Source organism: Nuphar pumila, chromosome 14 (assembly GCF_984573655.1).
Source record: "Nuphar pumila chromosome 14, dmNupPumi1.hap1.1, whole genome shotgun sequence".
In the NCBI taxonomy this organism is placed as follows: Eukaryota; Viridiplantae; Streptophyta; class Magnoliopsida; order Nymphaeales; family Nymphaeaceae; genus Nuphar; species Nuphar pumila.
In genome coordinates this window covers 7,563,118-7,587,232 of record NC_143262.1, presented here as the reverse complement: position 1 = coordinate 7,587,232, position 24,115 = coordinate 7,563,118, and the positions used below count along the sequence as shown (strand labels likewise).

Here is a 24,115-nt window from a genome sequence, read left to right as displayed (position 1 = left end):
TAGCACCTACCCATTATATATATATATATATAAGTTTCTAAAAGTATTCATGTCTGAGTTTGGGATTGTATATTTGTGATATGACAAAACCTTAACCCAATTAGTTACATGGGCGGGTCCAAGTCAATCCTTACCTGGCCCTGACCCGACCCTTTGACAGCCCTACCAATGCCTAATTCCATAACAAACTGAAGGTCCTACTTGGCGGTTGAAATGGTTGTTATGGGGCACCCCAACCATGGAACCCTAGCGTCATAGGCTCATAGCCCATTTGTGACTGTAGTTACAAATATCGGCTGTTTCTTCAAAATCTCGTGATTTTATCATTAGATTGTTTTTTAAATGTATTTTTAAAATATCATTTATTTTATCATATTTTTATGGCAATATTATTATGTTAGTAGTGCAATATTTATGCTATTACATTTATATAATTTTAAATTTTAAATATACCAATATTTTCTCAATTTTTTAAAAATGATAAAAACAAGTTTTTAAAAATTTATCACGAGAATTTCCTCTACCGAGAAAATCCTCATAGGAGATTTGTAGCTACGTTCGTTCCTAATCGCTGCAAAGTGCAAACAAGACCCCATCACATCAGTCAAGCATGGCTTCGAAAAGTTCAGCTGCCAAAGCCCCACAGCTGGGCCCGGTGATGACCCCACAAATCACACTCACAGCTATATAACGAGAATATCGGCTATATTTTGAAAACAAATCGTGATGTTTTTATCAGCTAAATATATTTACAAAGGAAACACTTTATTCAATAATATCATGAATTTTCTAATAATTTTCATACTATTTATATTTCTCCAATATGTGTTTTTATTTTATAGTTTTTGTATATGATGACTTTTTCTAAATCTTTTTCTCCTGAAAACTACATTTCTCAATTGAGAATGAGACCATGTCACAAATATCTTTGCATTAAAGGTATCGTAATTCTATCGTGGAATTTTCAAAAGTCAATATAATGCTAAAAAACACGATATTTTTCATAATATCACTTCGGAAACATCATTGTTTTTATCACGACTGATAAAAGTTAAAACTCTTTTTATATCTTATTTATATTATTCACATTTTTATATTTTTTTAATATTGGATTTGTCCTATAACTTCATATGGTTTAGTTTTTTTTGTCAAAATACTGCCAGATTATACCAAGAAGGAAGATTTGTGACATTAACTCTCGGTGGTGAAATACACAGATCTTTGGAACCCTGAACTTGATGCACCTAACCCTCTTTTTTTTAAATTTCAAAATCCTAAATAAACACTAAAACCCACCAAGAATCAGCCAACATAAACCTGATATTTGATGCGCATTCATCAAATGGGATTTGATGGATAATCAAGGAGAGCGAAAACAGAAAAAACGGTCAATAAAATCTCTCCAGCTTTCTCGCTCCGCGTATCAATGCTCTATTGTAACCAATCTCATCTCTCTCTCTCTCTCTGCATCTCTGTAATCTGAACCAATCACACTAGCGAAGAAGCAGAGAGAAGGGAGAAAATGGCAGAAAAAATAAACCCTAATTTCTGCGTAGAGACTTCCACCGACTTTTCGCTCCTATGAATCCAAGAATGCTCGGCTGTTCTCCCATTTCCCCCTTTCCTTCCTTCTTTCTTCCTCTTTTCCAGATTTGGGGTTTCTTTTTTCGTCATTTTCTCTCTTGGGGTTAGGGATTTTCGGGGATCTTTCCGGTTCTATCGATTTTATGATCTTGGATTAAGGTTTTTAGGGGGGGGGGGGGGGGGAGGGGGGGGAGGGGGGTTAGGGTTTCGGGGTTTTGCTTGAATCGTCTTTTTCCCGTGGGAATTAGTGTTTTGGGGTGGTGGTTCTCGTTGGATGGGAGTTGCGACAATGGATCCGACGAATGGAGGCTGGCAACCGCCTCATTTGCCGCAGCCGCCATTGGCGAGGCAGGGCTCGCTGTACAATCTCACGATCGATGAGGTCCAGAGCCATTTGGGCGACATCGGGAAGCCGCTGACGAGCATGAATTTGGAAGAGTTCCTGAAGACGATCACCTCTGCGGAGGAGAACTTGGGTTTCGGCGCGATGGGTGCCGAGGATCCTGCTCCCCTTGCCTCCTCTTCTTCCGCTGCTCCCGGCATTCAGAGGCAATCCAGCTTGGTGTTCAATCAAGATTTCGGCCACAAGACGGTCGACCACATTTGGAGGGAGATTCAGCAGGTACAGGGAGGGATCGTGCAGGAGGAGCAGAGGGTTCAGCGGCAGCCGACGCTCGGGGAGATGACCCTCGAAGATTTCTTGTTCCACGCGGGTGCTTTGACGCAAAATCCGGAGCCTTCTCTTCCTCCATCGATGCCATTGATGCCAGTGGAAGTTATGACTGTTCCCCAGCAGGATTGGATGCAATATCAGCTTGGTAATGCCGCCGCCGCTTCTTCTTCCTCTTCTTTAGCTCCGGTTCAATTGCAACAGAATTTGACGGGAATGTATGTGCCTGGTTTTGTGGTTGGTGGGGGAAACCCGGTTTTGGATGTTGGGTATGTGGAGAATCCATTGGCAGCATCTTCCCCAATTCTGCCCATGCCGGTGGATCCACAGAGCGTCGAGAGAAAGAGGGCAGCGCAAGATGACATTCGGGATAGGGCGATTGACAGGCGACAGAAGCGGATGATCAAGAACAGAGAGTCTGCTGCACGCTCTCGTGCGAGGAAGCAGGTCTGCTAGATATCTTTTGTGTTTATTTTGTTTTTCTTCTTTTGGGCAATTTTTTTTGCCATTTCTTTTGGTTTGGTGTTTATGTCCTTGTTTTGGATCTCGTCTTCCAGGCTTACACGACGCAGCTGGAGGGAGAGGTTTCACAGTTGAAGGAAATGAATACAATACTCAAGAAAGAGAATGTAAGGGCCGCTAGTTTCTTCATCTTCTATTTATGTAACGTTATTGTATTCTATTGTCAAAAATTGCACCATACCCTGATCTTTGTTGTTGTTCTATGGCATTCACGTTTGACAATGATTCAACGTCTCATGTCATTCGTCATTTAAGGTTCTCAGCTTCATGGAATGTGTTTTCAATTCCAGAAACCAGGGGTCATATTCATGTTTCAGCCAGATTTTCTTCTTCAAATACATACATTATAACATCAAACATTATAGGAACTTGCGGCTCAGCCAACCTGTACAGACAGTTCAAAGACTAAAGGCTTTAATCAAATTTTTTTGGGACTTTTGGATTAGGTTTCAAGCAACTGTTGGAGAGATAATATTGTTCTAGTTCTGGTTTGTCGGAAGAGACGCATAATTTAAGACATTTAAACTTATAAAAAAAAGATGAAGCACCGTCTGTTTACTGTTATGATTATCTGAGTACTTTGACGAACAAGCAGTGATGAAACCAGAAAATTTGTAAATGACAGCTTTTTCTCTTTGTTTGGTTTATTTTAGTAATTTAGTTGATAACTTTAAGGGTAACTAAGTAATTGATTGAATATGAATGTGATTTGTGTAGTCATTGCAAGAAGTTTTAAGTTAGAAACTTGAAATCTAGAAGGTGCCAAATAAGCATGATTTGGATTTGAGCGGATTTTGTTTGTGATGAATTCTTCAAATGGCTTTGTAACAAGCGGTTTTTAACTTTGAAGTCAACATTGTCTTATCTGTTATTGGGATGTATCATTGAGAAGTCAAGGAGAAGTATCTCCTTGAATTAGGGCGTGGCTACCTTTGGTTTCAGAAATGTGAGTGGCTTATGAAGGCTTCCTTGAGCAGAGCTAAGATAGAGTTACAGTATGAAAATCCAGTGGGTTTACTAAGTGGCTCATCTCCTTTACATGGTTTGAAACGCAACAGAAGTTATGTAAGGTTTCATGATTTCATCCAAACAAAAGAAGTTATCGTCAGTGAATAAAAAATGAATGGAGCTTTTTGTTTTGTCAAGTTTGGAAAAAACTGTGTTTCTTATAATAAAAAACAAGATGAGAAGAACAAAGTATTCTTTCAATATTTCAATAATAAGAAGTGTCCAAAATGTGGGGACTACTTGTAAGGTTAAAAGGACATAATTTCCCTTTAAAAAGAACACAGATAATAAAGAAAATAACATATGTGAGAAGGTGAAAAATCTTGAAATGCTCCTATATAGAGAATGTTCAAGTGTAATGCATGTATACATCAGAAGACACTTCTTTCCTCATTTATCAAATTTGTGGTGTGATCAATGTGAGTTTGCAGTAAAACTGGAAGCATAGCAACAAGTAGCAGCAAATAAAATATGTAAAGAAAAAAAGTGATATTTTAACAGCTATTTTAAATGTTTAATATATCATGATACTTTAAAATGTTATAATATTATAATGCAGTAGAAAATATCATGAGCTTATCACAGTGCTTAATAAAAATTTTCAAATATCACGATAAATTAACAGTTGAACAATTACTGTTTAAAACATTTGTCACTATGTCGAGAAGCAAAGTGAAGGAACATTTTCCCTCAAAAAGGGGAAGCAGATCAGGTCATGCTGAACATGAGCGTTTTTGCTCATGCCGACATCGTGGCCGTCTGTTTGCATTTTGGATGAATGTCACGTGGTTTTGTTGACTTTTGAGCTTTTTAAAATGCAAATTGGATGGCCACGATGTCAGCATGAGCAAAAACGCTCATGTTCAGCATGACCTGATCTGCTTCCTCAAAAAGGACTGTGTTGTAGACCTGAAGAGACATGGTAAAGGATATTGCACCTAGCTAAACGTTGCTTGTACATGAGGGAACTATCAGCTTCAATATGCATGGTCAGTTTATGAGATTCTGTGTGGTGAAGTTGATGCTACTGTATTCGTCACAAATCAAAGGTGGTAAGGAAGATATTTCAATAGATGGTAAATAAACACAGAAGACATGGAGGCATCTGTATAAGTTTGATCAAATAAAATTTTCACACCAATCAGTAGACTAGGCATACATCTCAAGAGGTGAAGTAGAGAATGGTAGTAAATTTTGACACAGAGATGGCTGAAGGCACTTGGCAGAATAAACTACATGAGCAATGTTTAATTGGGGGTAGCAAGTACATAGGGCCGCCTATAGGATGCCTGTAACAAGTGAAGTCTGCCAAAAATATTCCCTCTGAGACTGCAATTTGGAGTTTAATAATTTAGTCAGCATTAGAAAATCATGTTTTAGCAACCAAGTTTGTATGAAATTTTATAGAAATTAAGACATCTTTGATGAGAAGCAAGCTACCTCTATGCTGAAGAATATTGACAGAATAACTTTTATATGAGTGCATCTTTCAAGGGTGTCATCTGATTCATCTTAATCTTTGATACCCATGTATATGCCATTTTACTTCTTTAAAGAACAAGTCAAACATCTAATGTATGTTGCAGAGTTTTCAGCTCAAAAGCCATATATTCTTGCCGTTTAGAACGATTTGCTAACTACTTATTTAGCAACTAAAATGGTATTATGGTCAGATTAGAATAGATGGACAAACTTTATGATGTACCTGAATGACAGGAGCAGGATTGTCCACTACCTGGGAGGTAGATGGGTTGGAGCATGGGTGTATTCAACAGATTTCTGAAAATGACTATTGAGATCTGGCTGCAATATGTAGAGTATTGGATTAATGGGGAGGATGATCAGGATGGGTGTTGTTTTGGCCAGGGATATTAACATTCATTCATGATAATTTGAGATTGAGTGCAAAGTTGTGCACACAGATGATGATTTGAGTGAAAATAACCGTACATGTTTAGGAAAGTAATCATTACTAGATACAAATAAGTAATGACAACTTAAGTTGTAACAAGGATATCCTTTCTAGGTATCAAAATAACTGGCTGGAAGGATTCATCTTGGAGCCTTTGTAGGATACTTATTATATGTTGTTATAAGTAATGACACATAACAAGTGTATGCAATCTTCTTTGTTTTGTGTATGCAATCTTGAATAGCCAGTGATATACTTAAGAAGTTTTTTCACACGAAAGATCTTACCTGAAAACAACACTTTTCTTAGAAGGATCTAGGGATTGATATAGATAGGGAAAGTTGTGTGTGCACTTAACATGATGTGTCTCTGCTTTCTGTTAGCAATGGCATTTTACTTAGATGTGTGAAGACATGATTGTTAATGGAAAACGCCTTCTGAAGCGAAAAAAATAGGATTATGATGAAAGGAAATCCTCCTGCTGAGTTGGAATGTAGCAAGCAATTGGTAGTCAGAATAGAACTTGGAAAAGATGATAAATATCTAGAACTTGTTCTTTATAAAATAGGTTTTCATTAATAGAAGTCCAGTAATGGAAGGAATCTCCAAACAACAACAACAACAACAACTACGCCTTCATCCCAAAACAATTGGGGTCGGCGATATGAACCAACAAAGAAAATCATTATGGGTCTTCCACATGAATCCTTCTCCTCCATTCATTTCTATCCAATGTCATGTCCTCGGTGAGGTTCAAAGCATTCATATCCTTTCTTATCACCTCCATCCATGTCTTCCTAGGCCTACCCCGACCTCTTTTAACTAATATATTTTCCCATTTCTCCATCCTTCTAACTGGAGCATCATTAGGCCTTCGTCGAATATGTCCAAACCACTGTAAACGATTCTCTCTCATCTTATTTTCAATGGGTGCAACGCCTACCTTCTTACGTATCTCCTTGTTCTGAATCTTATCTTTTATTGTATTTCCACACATCCATCTCAGCATACACTCATTTTTTTAATATGATGTCTCTTGGCAGCCCAACATTCCGTACTATATAGTAAAGCGGGCCTAATAGTCGTCCTATAAAACTTTTCCTTCAACCGCAATGGCATTCTACGATCGCACAACACTTCAGTTGCACTCTTCCATTTCATCCACCCAACCTTTATCCTATGATTTACATCTCCATCAATTTCTCCGTACTTTTGAATGATAGATCCCAAATATTTGAAAGAATCATCCACCGGTATTTCGTGCTCACCAAGCTTCACTACACTCCCATCACTACTTCGTTGCTTACTAAATCGACATTCCATGTATTCTGTCTTACTCTTACTCAACTTAAAACCTCTTGCTTTCAATGTCTGTCTCCATAATTCTAACTTAGCATTAACCCCAGCTCTAGACTCATCAATCAAAACAATATCATCAGCAAACAACATACACCACGGCACATTTTCTTGAATTGATCTCGTAAGCTCATCCATCACTATAGCAAATAGGAAAGGGCTTAAAGCAGATCCTTGATGTAACCCAACCGTTATAGGAAAATTGGTTGTCACCCCTCCACAAGTGCGGACATTGGTTACTACTCCTTCATACATATCTTTAATTATACTAATGTACTTGAGAGAAACATTTTTCTTCATCATTGTCCACCAAAGAACGTCCCTAGGTACTCTATTGTAAGCCTTCTCCAAATCAATAAAAACCATATGCAAATCTTTGTTCCTCTCTCTATATCTCTCAATAAGTTGTCTAAGAAGATGTATAGCTTCCATAGTTGATCTTCCAGGCATAAAACCAAATTGATTCTCCGATATGACAATCTTCCTCAACCTAGACTCAATCACCCTCTTCCAAAGTTTCATAGTATGACTCATGAGTTTTATACCACGATAGTTTGTGCAATCTTGTATATCACCCTTATTCTTATATAGAGGCACCAAAGTACTCTTCCTCCACTCATTAGGCATCTTATTTGTCCGCCAAATCTTGTTAAAAAGATTTGTCAACCATTCTAAACCTTTCTCTCCCAAGCATTTTCAAGCCTCGATAGGTATACCATCTGGGCCAACTGCCCTTCTTAATTTCATTTTCTTCAAAGCCTCTGCAATTTCTTTCTTTTGAATCTTGCGCATGAAGTCACAATTCATCTCATGAAAAGGAATTGAAAAGTCTCCAAGATCCTGAGCATGACTTTCATTAAATAGCTTAACAAAATAATCTTTCCATCTCTCCTTAATCTCCTCATCTTTGACTAAAACCCTTTGAGTTTCATCTTTGATACATCTAACCATACCTAGATCCCTCGATTTCCTATCTCTCATCTTTGCAAGCCTATAAATATCCTTCTCACCCTCTTTGGTATCCAACTTGTCATAAACCTCCTTATATACCTTATCCCTCGCGTTCCGAACTGCTTTTTTAGCTTCCTTCTTTGCTATCATATACTTATCCAAATTTTCATTATCACGATTTTTACTTAGATTTCTATAACACTCTCTTTTAACCTTAATAGCTAATTTGACATCCTCGTTCCACCACGATGTATCATTACCTAGTGGTGCACCGCCTTTAGACTCACCCAATACCTCCTTAGCCACCTTTCTCATGCCACCCGCTATCTTATTCCACATAGATTCTGAATCCTCCTCGAGACACCAATCAACTTTCTTAACTACCCGCTCTACAAACATTCCTTGTTTAGCTTCTTTCAGTGCCCACCACTTAATTCTAGGATCTATCATATGTCTATCCCTTTTGCGGTATTGTCTAATTCTAAGATCTAAAATTAAGACTCTATGTTGTGTAGCTACACTTTCTCCCGGTATAACCTTACAATCGATGCAACAACCCCTATCTCTCTTTCTAAGTAGGAAAAAATCTATCTGACTCGTATTAACCCCACTTTTAAATGTTACTAGGTGAGACTCCCTCTTCCTAAACCAAGTGTTTGCTAAGATCATATCATAGGACAAACCAAAATCTAAAATCCTTTCTCCACTTTCATTTCTTTCTCCTATACCATAGCCTCCATGGATACTCTCAAATCCATCCCTACTAATGCCTACATGCCGATTAAGGTCACCGCCGATGAAAAGCCCTTCTCCATAAGATATCCCTTGTACTACTCCATCTAAATCTTCCCAAAATTGACGCTTAATGGAATCATCTAAACCTACTTGAGGTGCATAAACACTAATAATATTAATAATATTCGTACCTACTACTAATTTAATAAGTAAAATCCTATCACCCTTCCTACGGACCTCAACTACATTATCTATAAACTCACGACTCATAACAATCCCTACTCCATTCTTATTCCTATTTATTCTTGTATACCAAATCTTATATCCCCAAGGTTCTATCACTTTTGCTTTCTCACCTACCCATTTGGTCTCTTGTAGACATAAAATATCAATATTTCTCCTACACATAACATCTACTAACTCTACCAACTTACCAGTTAAAGATCCTATGTTCCAACTGGCTAACCTAATTTTATGGTCTTGGACTAACTTCTTTACCTCCACCCGTCCAACAAAGTGAGGGAACTCTTGCCTATTTGACACCACACCCGGGCGCCGGTGTGACGCGTCGCTTCCGGGCAACGACCTAGCAACCCTTGCCCATTTATCACTGCCTCCGGGCCTATAGAGTACAGCGCGTCGCTCAGTAGGGAACACCCCAACGAAATTCTCATATTGGTTCATATTCATAGGGTATGACTAAGTTTTTAAGCTGGCTGTCACAGGCCTACCACAACCCTCCTCCTTTATCCGGGCTTGGGACCGGCAGTGTATAAACAGTTATACACAGGCGGAGTTCAAACACCCAAATGAACTGAAACAAATGGGTAATACAGTATGTAGAAGAGTGTATACATAGTAGTTCCTAACAATAACCATGATTTGTCCTTGGGAGTTCAAGCAATTTATATTTCCTCCTATCATTGGTTGGTCTGGTCGGCTGGTCCATTTATATCTTTAGATTTCTTTTCTCTGACTGTAGATTCTAGTTTTGCATGATAAATATCAGGTGTATGTATTTTTATTGGTATAGGGCTTTAAACTTTGCAGTTATTGCATGAACTTTCTCATGTTTAACATTCATTACTGTAAACCTCTTTATGTTAACATGGACCCCATTGAAGTGGTGTAGAGTGGTTAGTGTTCTGGTTTCAATGAGACATGTTCTGGGTTCCTAGCCAACACAGAGACTAGGGTTGGACCTCAAGCTGGCTGGTCCAGCCTAGGGATGTCAAGAATTCAGGTTTGGTTGAGAACTTGAGATATAGGACTAACCAATGACCATTTAGTTGGAATCGCTTGGAAATGTTACATTCAACGGTTGGAGTCATATCAGATTTGTTTTTTCTAAAATCCAAAAGGATTCTTGTAAGCCGCTCCAATGTAAATGTTTTTTTAGCTTTGAATGTGACAGGTTGGTGCTAAGAGGGAAATTGTGCACAAGAATAGAAATAGTGCCAACACCTACTTTCAGAACCGTGCATTGGAAACTACAGAAAAGAATTGATGCCAACATTGATTTTCTCCTTTTTAAAGGCTAAAATAGTTCAGAATTTCAAATACAAAGAAAGACGACAATGCACATTTGACTCAACAGATCTATGCAGTTTGACTCTCTGAGTTGGTTCTCAGGTTCCATCTGTATTTTCTTTTCATAAATGGATTCACAATCAATTAGAGTGGTGTCATATTCGACTCCACATCTGTTTTTTTACGTACATCTGATTAGGTCGGATTTGGTGATACATACATTCAAAGCGAATCCGACTTGTTACATCCTTAGTCCAGTCTAGTGGGCTGCATTGAGTAAGTTTTTTGAGCCTCAAAGTATTTGATTAGGACTTTGAATCAAGTATCTTTAATTAGGGCTTTTGATATTTAATTTAATTAGGACTTTTTCTCTTTGATTTTCTTTGATTAGGGCTTTGAATTAAAAAAATTTAATTAGGGTTTCTTATAGTTAATGTGATTATGGTTTTTCTTTGACTTTCTTTGATTAAGGTTTGAATTAGGGCTTTTTATATTTAATATGGTTTATTTTTCTTATAGTTTAGGGTTTTTTGGTTTAGTTATGGTTTATTTATGATTTATTTTATTTTATTTTAAGGTTTTGTAATTTATTTATGGTTTTTGCATTTGTATATAAAAAATTATGAATTCTTATTTTTTCTCAAATTGCCCAAAATTTAAACATTTTTTGGTACTTGGATCCAGTTTGAGATCCATATTCGGGGCTAAAATCCATAATTTTTTGCTAAACTTTCATAATTAGATCCAATATGACATTGATTAAAGCATTTATATATCAAAAAATATCAATTCTTATTTTTTCTCAAATTACCCAAATTTTAAACATTTTTTGGTATTTAGATCCAATCTCATATCCATATCCAGGGATAAAAACCATAATAAACATTTAAAAACACATATATGGTGTAGCGCATCTAGTTGTATGATCCAAAACAAAGTTATCCGACCCATTATCCATATGTGTCCAAGTTGTCCGCACAACATAAAAAACAAATGCCAAACACATGGAACACAACTTTTTGTGCAATCGAAACAAATGTTGGACATAGTATAATTGTCGTAGAAAAAGACATAACATGTGTTCTACCTATTCTCTTCTAGTGTTCTGTCCAATCTTGGTCAAGCAATCAAACACATCCATCCATGTGTTTGATTGCTTGTCCAAAATTGGATAGAATAGACAAAACACATGTTTTGTCTGTTATGTAAAACCAATACTATGTCCAACGATTGTTTCGACTCAAATAGGAAATCATATTTTTCCTATTTGAAAAATAAATAAACTGCAAGAAAAATAAACCATAAAATCAAAGAAACTATAAATAAATTATAAAATTTAATATAAAAACACTAATTCAAACCGAAAAAAAAAACTAATCAAATTAAATATAAATAGGCCCTATGTGCGGGTGCGGCGATGCGATACTTTAAAAAACTTGGGTGCGGGGGTGCGGGATTATATATATATATATATATATATATATATATATATATATATATATATATATATATATTAACAGTTAATTGTAATACTAATAAAATAAAAAATATTTATCATAATGTCATTAAATCAATTCATCATGCATGCAATAAATCAAATTAACAATCTATAATTCTATTTTTCATTATAAAAACTAACACCACAATTAAATCAACCTAAATATATTATGCAAACAATCAAACAAGTAAAGCAGAAAAGAAATAAATTATATAGTATACTAATAAAAGAAGCAAACAATGCATAATTACATACCAAAAGTATATTTTATACAATGTATATGATTACGAGGTAATGGATCCTAATAATTTTTTGCTTTATCATGAAATGCATCATAAAAAAGAAGACTAGGCTCAGATAAGTTTACGCTTGTAATGTTGAAATCGTGCTCTCCCTCTAAGTCAGACTCTTCTAGGTTTACATCCAAAAATTTGGATGATCTTTGTCTGCATTACAAACCCAATTTAAAAATATTAAATATAGATAATATTTAAATAAAGAAATTAAAAAATAGTCAAATAACTAAGCGAGCAATTAGTACATGTATTCATCATTGGTTTACGAAAGTAGTCGAAGATTAAAATGAACATATACTAAATCAATCATCTACACACTTGTTGATAAATTTGTTTATCTTCATGTTGTGGATTTGAGAATATGTACTCAAATTTCTTTCACAACAGGATAAACAATCTCAATGCAAACATTGGATATGAGGTGATTTTGATCCAAATGTTGACCACTATGTGATAGGATCTATATTCTCCTCTCTCAATATTAATGTTTGTCCATATAATCTCGAAGATGAAAAATTTTCAAATTCTTGTGTGACTTGACTTAGAATATGTGATTCTCAATAAAGTCTTGTCATATACATATTTCTATGCCTTGATAGCTCTGGGTCTAAATTTGGAGGGACACGACCAACACCGCCTTCCTGTCACTTCTTTGCATAATATTTGGGATTCAGAGAATGTGTCATGCAATGCCAAAAAGTGTTGCTCTTATCCTATTTTTTGACTAAAGGTGAATGAATATGATTAAAAAATTATGATTCATCTAATGCAGGATTTTTTTCCTCGTGCTTGAAAACTACAACTTGTATTTTTTCAATTATATTATTCCATGTTTCATAAATTTTGTGAAGCATGAGCCCATCCTTATCAACTTCTCTCAACATTTCTCAAATAGGTCGCGTAAACTGAAGGAAGTATACGACTCTATCCCAAAACTCATCATCAACAATTAATTTCTTAAGTTCTTGAGCCTTGACAACATCATCAACACGATAGAATGTCCAATTCTCATTAGTTACCATGTTAACTAAAGCATTCTTCACTTAATCCTTTTCACCATCATAATGATGGACGCAAAACGTATTTCAGAAATTTATATCAGAATGCCTATTAAATATAGCATTAACCTGATGGTAGTTTATAATAAAATTCTTAATGCTTTTTACATTTTTTCTAATTCCTCAATCTATGAACATAGAACATATGCTCATGATTTTTTTTCTTTTTTGGGGTTGCAAATGCTCTTGAGGGTCAAATTCAAGTTGTGTGCTATATAGGTAGTCCAAAAAATACGAGGATATTCAATCTTCAAACTCAATGTTGAACTTTTATAAACTTGAGCGTTGTCTGTGATGATTTGCACTACTTTCTGATCACCCACTTCTTTTATTACTTTTATAAAAAAACTCTTTCAAATACTCAACATTTTTATATTGTTGAGATACATTAACTGCTTTCAAGAATACTGAGTCACTAAGCGAAGAAGCAATGAAATTAATTGGTAAGCACCTTTAAATATCTGTCCACCTATCAGAAACAATGGAAACTCCATTTTGTTTCTATAAAATTTTCTTAATCTCTAACATTCTCTCAACATTTACTCTTTTTTCTGCAAGAATTGTCGTTTTTTGTTTTTCTGAGCTTAGAGGTAAATAGTCACTCATGTTATAATTTGCCAGTGAAGTAATTAAATTCTTTCAATAAAGATTTCTAGCTGCATTAAATGAAAGTGAAATATAATAAAAATACCTCCCTACTTTTTTATTCATCTTCTCCCTTCCATATGTATTGAATGATGCTTGTATCGTTCAGCTTCATGTACCTCCTACATTTATTTTTCTTTTTCGTTTAGCATCTTCTTGGTGGCTTAAAAAGGGTACACTAGTTGTATAAGAATCACTCATTGTTTTTCTCTTCTCATATTCATCTTGTATTGTCTTCGTATTGCCTCATCAACTCTTTTGCATCCTGAAAAGCCATGTCTTGATATCTTCAACAAATGAGCCTTAACTTTTGTGTAAAACCCAACATAATCTCTCGCACAAAGCTTGTATCGAAATATCTTGTTTCCACCACCTTCTCTAGTTTTTTCAAGTTTATCCACATGTGCCTATAGTGGCTCCCCATGCTGCACCTAACGGACTTGAATCAACACTCCCACTACTACTACCATCAACACTTGCAACAAAACTTACATGTCGGGATGAGGATGACGCAAGTCTTTTCCCTTTATTTGTCATTTTTTTCCTTAAAACAAAAAATTATTATATTAAAATAAATTTTATAAAAAAAAACAGAAACAATATTCATCGATAAAAATACAGAACTCATAAATAACAAAATCAGAAAAATGACATACTTGTGAAATATTCAAGAGAGAGATTAGTTAGGCTAATGCACTCAGATTAGTCAGGCTTGGATCCTTTACAATTCATTTGTGAATTATATATATATATATATATATATATATAGTTGGTCTACAGATTAGTCGGGCTACTCCCACTAATGGCTAAGAAACACTTTATATAAATGAAAAAAAAGGTTAAACAACATCAATAAGAAATATAGAAGGATAGAAAGGGGCTCAACTCAGAATTAAGGACCTTTCCTTTGGTAGTCGTAGAGTTAGGGCTCGTCGTTTGTTTCATTCTCATTGGAAACTGAGGACCACACCAGGTTTAAGAGCAGCTTGATCCAGTTACATATCTCAATTGGTACTACATTAAAGTAAAAGTGGTCCTACTATGCAGCTGAAATGCAAATTTTGAATCAACATGGATATCAGAATCAACTGATGTTGAAGAACCAATGGATGAGTTGTGATTAAGAGTGGAATACCACTCAAGCTCAGACCATTGATATACAACAGTTCAGTGTATCTAAGGGATAAAGCACGAGTTAGATAAGAGCCGCAAGAGCAATACCAAATGAAGGCAGAGTACTAGTTTTGTTATAGAAATGCACATGATACTAACTACTAAGAATGTGGTTGTTCCCTTGCGACTTACATTGTAAAGTTGTGCTTAGAGTCTGTTTTGCTTTTATTGAGTCTGATGTAAGTTGCCCGGTTCAGGTGAATCAATACCCCGAAGGGGCAGCCCGTATGCTTGAACTGTAATAGCCCTCGGGCAAAATTGTGAATAATTAAATGCGTTGAGCTTTCTTTTGTTCACTCTCGTTGTGATTTCTTCTTGTGATTGCAATTCTTCTCCCTCTATTCTCTCTTGCTTTCTTGCACTCTGATTATAAGCTTCTGCGACTGGCAAACGAGCTGACAAGTAGGCTTGCAGTGGTAAGGAAGGACCATCGTGCCGCGTTGGTCCATTGAAGGAAATAGGCCCGTGACAAGTGGTATCAAAGCCCGTTCTCGTGCTGGGGAAGGGACTCCAGAGTCGGTGTCGACAGACATGCCAACAGGCTGCGATTTGTGAGGAAGACATCGTGACGCCTTATCAAAATCTGTGCAACACCAAAGGCAAGACAGTTACCAAAGTTGAGGAGATGAGTTCACCTCGGTGCCAAGAAGAGATGGTTGCAACTGTCAACAAGTTGGTGGAAGATGTGACTTCGTACGAGGAAGCGATTTCACGCACAATTGAATCATTCGGTGGACTGAATGATATGGTGGCGAGCCTGCAAGAGCAGGTGAACTTACAGATGGCAGGTGAACTTACAGATGGGGTAGATCACTTCATTGACGGCAATAGTGACTGACTTATAGACTGAAGTAGGGGAGCTTCAGTTGAAAAACCGCACATTACAGCGGTCAGTTACCCTAAATGGCGGAAATGTGAGAGGCCATCAAGGATTGATATGCCAAGACCATCAAAGTTCAATGGTTCTTGAGACAGCAAGGTCATTGAAAACTTTTTGTTCCAAGTAGAAGACTACTTGGATATTCAAAATGTGACGCTTGAAGATCTCCGGATCAAGGCTGCATCAGCGTTATTGGATGGGGATGCTATCGCTTGGTGGAGGCAGAAGCGCAGCGACATGAAGAGGGGTCAATGCGTGATAGACACCTTTAACGACTTCAAAATAGAGTTGCGCAACTACTTTATGTCGAGGAATGCGCAGAGGCAGACGTACTGGATGGTATGTGAGCTTAAACATATTGGTTTGTTACAAGATTATGTTAGAACGTTCCAGAAGCTTATGCTGGAGTTGCCTAACTTGCCAGAAGAGGATAAGCTCAATTGGTTCATTGTGGGACTTCAGCCATGGGCACAGTCTGAAGTGGAAAGGAGCAACCCCCGTATTTTGGAAGAGGCATACGTGGTGGCCGAGCGCTTAGTTGACACTCAGCGCAAGTCTTTCACCCCATCAACCAAAGTTGGGAAGAAGCCTGATTACGGAGGAAAGAAGGATGAGCGGTGCGACAACAAAGGTGAGGCGTCGACACGCCATCAATTCGACAAGAAACAAAACTACACAAAGCGTAACAACAACAAAAAGAATACAGTTGTGACATGCTGGTTCTGTGGTGATAGGCATATCGCCAGACAGTGCCCCAAGCACCTCGTAAAGGACGATGGGCAAGCCAACGCAACGCAAGAAGAATGCAGTGATACTGAATTCAGTGACACTAAGGCTATGCAACCGCGGATGGGAGTCATGCAGTCTATCAACGCAGCTAGAAGTTGCGCAGTTGAGAACAGACAGGTTAGCAAAGAACTTATGTATGTCGAAGTCATTACGAATGGAAAGTCTACTTCAGCTATGGTAGATTCCGGGGCCACACACAATTTTGTCTCGCGGGAAGAGGCAGAGCGGTTGGGCTTGAAGCCCGGGCCAATGCAGAGGACCATTAAAACGGTAAACTTTGAGGCCAAGCTCATCCTTGGTGAAGCAAGAGATGTGGCTATCCAAGTGGGGAGTTGGGTCATCAAAGTCAACTTCTCTATGGTGCCCCTGGACGATTTCAAGATGATTCTGGCTGTGGAGTTTCTGCAGAGCCAGAATGTTATGATGCTGCCAAAGTTTAACACGTTGACGATTATGGGGTCAAACATGTCCTACACGGTATAGTGCCTTACGCAGAAATGCAAGTCTTCATTGTTATCGGCGATGCAACTGAAGAAGGGTGTCAAGCATGGGAAACATACATTCTTAGTTGTTGTGCGCGCAGAAGAATGGGAGGTAAAAGCAGCAGTTTCGCCGACCCTAGTCCCATTGTTGGAGGAGTTTCGAGGGATGATGCCTCCGGAATTGCCAAGACGTCTTCCACTAAGACGTGAGGTCGACCACAATATTGAGTTGACCCCGGGAGCGAAGCGGTTATATGATGGCTCCAAACGGTTATATGTGGATTACTGTGCTTTGAATAAGGACACGGTGAAGAACAAGTACCCATTGCCACTGATAGCGGACTTGTTCAATCAACTAGGCAGTGCCAGTATCTTTTCCAAGCTAGATTTGCGATCGGGTTACTGGCAGGTGAGGATTGCTGAAGGTGATGAGCCGAAGACAACTTGCGTCACCCGCTATGGTGCTTACGAATTCTTAGTAATGTCATTCGGGTTGACAAATGCTCCAGCCACGTTCACGACTTTAATGAACCAGATATTATACCCTTACTTAGACAAGTTCGTGGTAGTTTACCTGGATGATATCGTGATCTACAGCTCCGACATGGAGGAACATGTTGGGCACTTGCGAACAGTGTTTCAGGTGCTGAAGGAGAATGACCTCTGTGTCAAACGAGAGAAGTGTCTCTTCGGGCAGGAGGAGATCAGCTTCCTTGGTCACGTTGTGGGGCGTGGTGTACTGCGTATGGACGGACAAAAGATAAGGGTCATCAAGGAATGGGTTCCGCCAAGCAAAGTGCCAGAGTTGCGATCCTTCCTTGGTTTGGCAAACTACTATCGGCGTTTCATTGAAGGTTATTCTCTCATTGTTGCGCCCCTCACCGATTTGTTAAAGAAGAATTGGGTATAGCTCTAGACAGGAGCGTGCCAAAATGCCTTTGATGGCTTAAAGAAAGCCTTAGTGAGGGAGCCAGTGCTGCGACTGCCCGATCATTCGAGAGCCTTTAAAGTCCACACGGATGCCTCAAACTTTGCCATTGGCGGAATTATTATGCAAGATGGTCACTCGATCGCATATGAGAATCGCAAGCTGAAGGATGCAAAGAGGCGTTACACAGTACATGAACGTGAGATGACCGTCATTGTGTATTGCCTCAAGACCTGGCGGCATTACCTCTTGGGTGCCGAGTTCGTCGTCAAGACGAACAATGTGACCACGAGCTATTTTCAAACACAAAAGAAACTGACACCTAAACAAGCTCGATGGCAGATGTTTTTGACTGAGTTCGACTTTGCCTTAGAGTACAAGGTTGGAAAGACCAATGTTGTGGCAGACGCTTTAAGCCGCAGGGCTAAACTGGCAACTGCGCATGTGGAGCCTTCTGAAGTGCATTTGGAGGGGACATTACTAAGTCGCATCCATGAAGGTACGCAGCAGGATCCGACCGCACAACACCTTGTTTTTCTGGCGCAGGCAGGGAAGACTCGGCGATTTTGGCTACAGGATGGCCTCCTTGTGACAAAAGGGGGACGCATCTTCGTGTCGCGGTGGGGAAGCCTCTGCTGAGAACTGCTTAAGGAGTGCTATGATACACTATGGGTCGACCATCCTGGTCAAGAGCGGACCTTAGCACTCCTTGAGCGCGGCTACTATTGGTCGTAGATGAGGGACGATGTTGAGGGGTATATGCGGACATGCCTCATCTGCCAGCAAGATAAGGGGACAAACCAGAAGGTTGTCGGTCTCCTTGAGCCTCTGCCAATTTCAGAACGTCCTTGGGATAGCATCTCCATGGACTTCATTGTTAGTGTGTCAAAGGTAGATGGCCTCAGTTTTATTTTAGTTGTGATGGATCGTTTCTCAGAGTATGCCACCTTCATCCCAGCTTCTAAGGAGTGTCCTGCAAAGAAGATTGCAGAGTTGTTTGTAAAGCATGTGATGAAGCACTGAAGCATACCAAAGAGCATTGTGAGTGATCGTGATGCCCGCTTCACGGGCAAGTTCTGGCATGAAGTATTTCGGTTATTTGGCTTTGATTTGTTGTTTTCAACAAGCTTTCATCCACAGACATATGGGCAGACAGAGCGCATCAACGAGATACTTGAGCAGTACCTTAGGCACTTTGTTAGTGCCAATCAGAAAAATTGGGTGAAGCTCCTTGACGTGGCACAGTTTTGTTACAATCTACAGAAGAGCGAGTCTTCAGGCTACAAACCGTTTGAGATAGTCATGGGGCAGTAGCTACTAACCCCGCACACTCTTACTGCACAAGTAAAGGGAAGGCCATCATTCGCCTATCAGTTTGTTCGCGACTGGCACGAGCAGAATGAGTTGGCAAAGGCATTCTTACACAAAGCAGCAAAGAGAATGAAGAAGTGGGCGGACAAGCATCGTCGGCCCGCTGGGTTCCAAGTTGGGGACCAAGTGTTGGTGAAGTTATATCCTGGGCGCACAGGCATCTTCCGCGAGTGGCACCGCGGACTGCTCAGAAAGTATGAAGGACCCTTCACCATCACAAAGAAGGTGGGCAAGCTGGCGTATAAGCTGGAGTTTCCCTCAGACTTCAAGGTGCATCCAGTGTTTCACATGTGCAACCTCAAGCAGTTTCATCTTGACGATGGAGATCCAGAACGCGACATGCCACAACGCGCTCCCATCATACAGAGAGCTCCGGTAGCAGAACGGGCCGAGAAGCGTCTTAGTAAGATCATTCATCATAAGGTCAACTACTTGGGCGAAGCGAAGAAATATCTAGTGCAGTGGGGGGAAACAGCGGAACCAACGTGGGAGCCTGCATTCTGAATGAACAGCCGCTACCCAACTGAAGTTAGGGCTTATCATGAAACAGATGACGCCGAGGACGACGTATGATTTGAAGGGGGGAGCAGGTTCCCTTGCGACTTACATTGTAAAGTTGTGCCTAGAGTTTGGTTTGCTTTTGTTGAATCTGATGTAAGCTGCCTGGTTCAGGTGAATGAATACCCCCGAAGGGGCAGCCCGTATGCTTGAACTGTAATAGCCCTCGGGCAAAATTGTGAATGAATTAAATGCGTTTAGCTTTCTTTTGTTCACCCTCGTTGTGATTTCTTCTTGTGATTGCAATTTTTCTCCCTCTATTCTCTCTTGCTCTATTGCACTCTGATTACAAGCTTCCACGACTGGCAAACGAACTGATAAGTAGACTTGCAGTGGTAAGGAAGGACCATCATGCCGCGCTGGCCCATTGAAGGAAATAGGCCCGTGACAGTGGCATTGGTGGGTTGAATTAACCATAATGATGATGACTGAAAACTCTCACATGAGCTTATTTGTTCATCTAAGCGCTACAGGATCATGTGATTGCAACTCTCACATGGGCTTATTTGTTCATCTAAGCGCTACAGGATCATGTGATTGCTGGGACTAACAGCCAAAAGAATCAAAATGGACAAGATGCACACCCTACAAAGCTGCAAGAAGACATCAGTGAAAGCAAAAGGAAAATGAAGGGCAACCATTCGCGGGTGAATACTCATTACTTGGGGTAAGGCAATAACAGACAAATTACAAAATTGGAAAAGTAATCAGCTACTAAAAGCACACTAGGCCGTTAGCACACTTCTCTACCTCACCAGTTTACGAGATTGAGAAGAGCGAGAGAGACGAGAGGGGAGAGATTGAGAGAGAGAGAGAATGAAGGAGACATACCTCGCCGTGCCGGAGTCGCCGCGCCGTTGGGTTGGAGATGGAGAAGAGGAGGTGTCGGGGTCGGGAGGGGGGGTGAAATTTTTTTGCTTTAATCCCCCTCCCAGCCCCATTTCATTGGGGATTTTTTTTTAAGTCCAAAATTGGACAATTAAGACCCTCAACGCACCCAGGGTTGGTTTGACCACATCGGGTGCCGCACCCGAGACACATTGCGTCGACGCGGGTGTGGCACTCGGCTGGCCGAATCCCCGTGACATAGAATAGGCCTAATTAAAAAAGTTTGATTCAAAGCCCTAATAAAATAAATTTCTTATTTTTTATATTTAATTCAGACCATAAAATTAAAATCAAAGAAAAGCCCTAATCCAAATCCTAAATCAAAAAGCCCTAATTTAAAAATCGTCAAACCTTAATTGGAAAATCCCTAATGAGAAGAAGAAGAGAGACAGAGTCGGTGGTATATTCTTCCCTGACCTTTTTTTAAGGGTGGGAAAGCTGTTCTGTTCCCACCATTCCAGGGGGGTTGGAACTCTGAAACAGCATTCCTGGGCCGCTCTGTGTCCTGCATTTGTTGTTCCATGCGTCTGCGTCATTCCGCGCAGAACGTGCCCTTAGCACCCTCAACTTGCATAAGGATCAGTGCTTCATGTGCGTCCTATTTTAAGTCTTATTGCATGCATCTTCCTAACTAACGGCATTTAAAGTGGGGATTTCAAGCGTAAGTACCTAGAACTTATTTGGATTACATGTTTGATGTGTGTCACCTGGACCCATCCCTCCATCAATCTGTGGCAGTTCTACCAAGTTGGACCATCACAGTTGTGATCCAGTTTTTTTTTTTCCACATTCTGTTTTGTGATTCAAAGAAAGCAGCATTACTATCGCAACTTCCCTCATTCTGTTAGCTTTATCTGTTTTGTGTTTTCACAAGTCATCTTTAGCAGATTAGCATGCCAAGAACTGATTAAGTTGGTTGTTCGAATGTATCCTGATCCTCATCAATCTAATAATGTCATTTTAATTGTCATCAGTCTATAGATCACTTCTGGAAATCTTGAGGTTGCAGTTGAAGCGTGCACGGCCTGTTTAGAGTACTGTTTCCTTGTGAGATGCTTCAGGATATTAACTTTTGGAAATGGTTGATTGTTTTTTCATTTTTTGCTAGTCTGCCAGTTTAATAAATCATGAAAGTTACGTAGTGCAGCAACCGACTCACTTCTACTGCTTGACAGGAGCTAGACGATATCCTATTCGCTTCAGATATGACACCAAGGTACCAGCTGCGCCGAACAAGCTCTGCACCATTTTAAACTATCAACTTCTTTGTATATTCTTTTGTAAGTAAGACTTTTTCTGTGAAGCTGAGCACACGTTCTCATCCATCACACAAGCTCCATTTCAGGAAGTCCAGACTTCATGCCCGGCTGGTCATGCTGTATATAGTTTTGTCGTGGCTTCTATTGTTAGTTCATGTTGTAGGAAGTTGTGAGCTCACTCTCCTTTCTCGTATTGGATGTTCTTGGCAAATTAAATTTGTAACAGAGGATGTTCTTTGACCACTTCACATTTAACCAATGTCATTGATTTTTACTACAATTTCGTTCTAGTAGAGTTGCCCCTTCTTATCACTGTGTTCAAAGACGTAACTGTGGTGTTTGGTTCTGACTGATGCTTTGCATATCATCATCTCTCTCTCTCTCTCTCTCTCTCTCTCTCTCTCTCTCTCTCTCTCTCTCTCTCTCTCTCTCTCTGATTTCTAGCTCATTAGTTTCTTACCTTCATTAGTAGCAAATATTTTTTGCGGGGATTTTACCATGATATTTTTTCCAGCAGATTTATCATGATATTTTTAAAGAGTGATATTATGCCAGGGATTTTCAAAATATCATTTCTTTTGAAAATGTCGCATTTTTAACATGGCAATAACTTGACAAAAACACTTTTTCTAGTTTATTGTGTTAATTAGGTATTCGTTATTAATTTTGTAAATTTTGTACTTATAGCAACAGATATTTTCTTGAGATTTTACCAAAAAAAACTTGTCTTTTCAAAATATCACAAGATTTTTCCTCACTGATATTTTCCTGAGAAGGTGATTTGTCTGTGAAAAAGATCCCTTTTCTTTTTTTTTTGACAGTGTAGAAAAATAAAAATAAAAAAGATCCCTTTTCTTTGGGTTTGAAATGATTGCAACATTTTGTTTTTCGATGGTGAAGGATGTTCGATGACTCGCTTTTATGAAATGGAAGAATGAAGACTTGAATTGGCTCAGATGGGGGCAACTGCAACAACCTTTTCTTCCAGCCCATATGATTCTTGAGAAGAACATTCGTCCATAGAGTGAACTGATCAGATAACATTCTCATGCAAGTGATGTAGTGTTTGAATCTTGCAGATGGCTTGAGTATCCCCACATTGTACCACATCACTATTTTTCATCTTCCAAAGAAGTTTGAATCGAGATTAAATTCCTGCTAATGTAGCCCACACGGTTACTGCTTTGCTGTAAACTTCTTGTATATATGACTATCTCTCATCGTCATTTCTGAATTACTGTTAATAATATATTTTTATTCTCAAAAAAAAAAATCTGCTCTGTTTGCTATCTCTATGGTGATCTCTTATCATCTTAACTGGATAAATTTATTCTCTTCCCTCAAAAAAATAAAAAGGTCTCTAACTAGGAGCTGAAAAATGCTATTAGTTATTTCCCAATGTCGCCCTTAAAAATATCTGGAGTTCTTACAGTGTGAATAGCGGACGATTCTGTAGTTTCAGAATTTTATGGTGCCATCAAAATATGGTCCAAAGTATACATGAATTCACAACTTAATCCTATAACTAAACGGGCCATTATGGTATATGTGAATAATATTGCAATCCATTACAGTATAATAGCATTTGATGTATGAGACAGAGAGGGAGAGTTAAACTCGCTTCTACTTACGGCTTTATATTTCTCATGTTTAGGTCTTATTTACACATTATAACATATAAAAAAGCAGACAAATGCTTCATTTTTTAGAAAGACGGGATAATGTTTTGCAATACTAAGTCCTACCCAAACAATCCCTTAATTGGAGATCAGGATTTTCTTCATATTGTTCGGCAGTAATAGTTTGTTTCAATTGGGTAATCTAGACTCAAGTTGGTGTATACAATTGTTATTTAGATAATCAGATATATCGTAAGAAAATGCAATTAAAATTTGCAGGCATTGAATAAGGGAGAAGACATCTCCTGATATGATATAGGGTATGCATCATAGTCACTGATATGGGAGATATTTTCAAAATATTGTGATATTATCATTGCATCAGTTGCAATTTGGTTGATGA

General features: G+C 38.7%; 1 protein-coding gene across 10 annotated transcripts; it reads left to right on the top strand.

Moving 5' to 3' along the window:
• The first annotated feature begins 1,363 nt into the window (after positions 1–1,363).
• On the top strand, positions 1,364–23,382 carry LOC149816232 (ABSCISIC ACID-INSENSITIVE 5-like protein 2). 10 transcript variants are annotated; one of them, XM_089986738.1, is made up of 5 exons: positions 1,840–2,402; positions 2,547–2,701; positions 2,812–2,883; positions 22,010–22,050; positions 22,994–23,382. In XM_089986738.1, exons 1-5 carry the CDS (start codon positions 1,859–1,861, stop codon positions 23,016–23,018), a joined length of 837 nt encoding a protein of 278 aa, XP_089842864.1. In that variant the 5' UTR covers positions 1,840–1,858; the 3' UTR covers positions 23,019–23,382. The 10 variants fall into 10 exon arrangements, 9 of the variants coding, with proteins under 9 accessions (XP_089842864.1, XP_089842861.1, XP_089842860.1 ...); XR_016427575.1 differs by lacking the exon at positions 22,994–23,382 and adding an exon at positions 21,809–21,915 and having other exon boundaries at positions 1,364–2,701; positions 22,010–22,373; XM_089986735.1 differs by having other exon boundaries at positions 1,840–2,701.
• Positions 23,383–24,115: the final 733 nt, after the last annotated feature.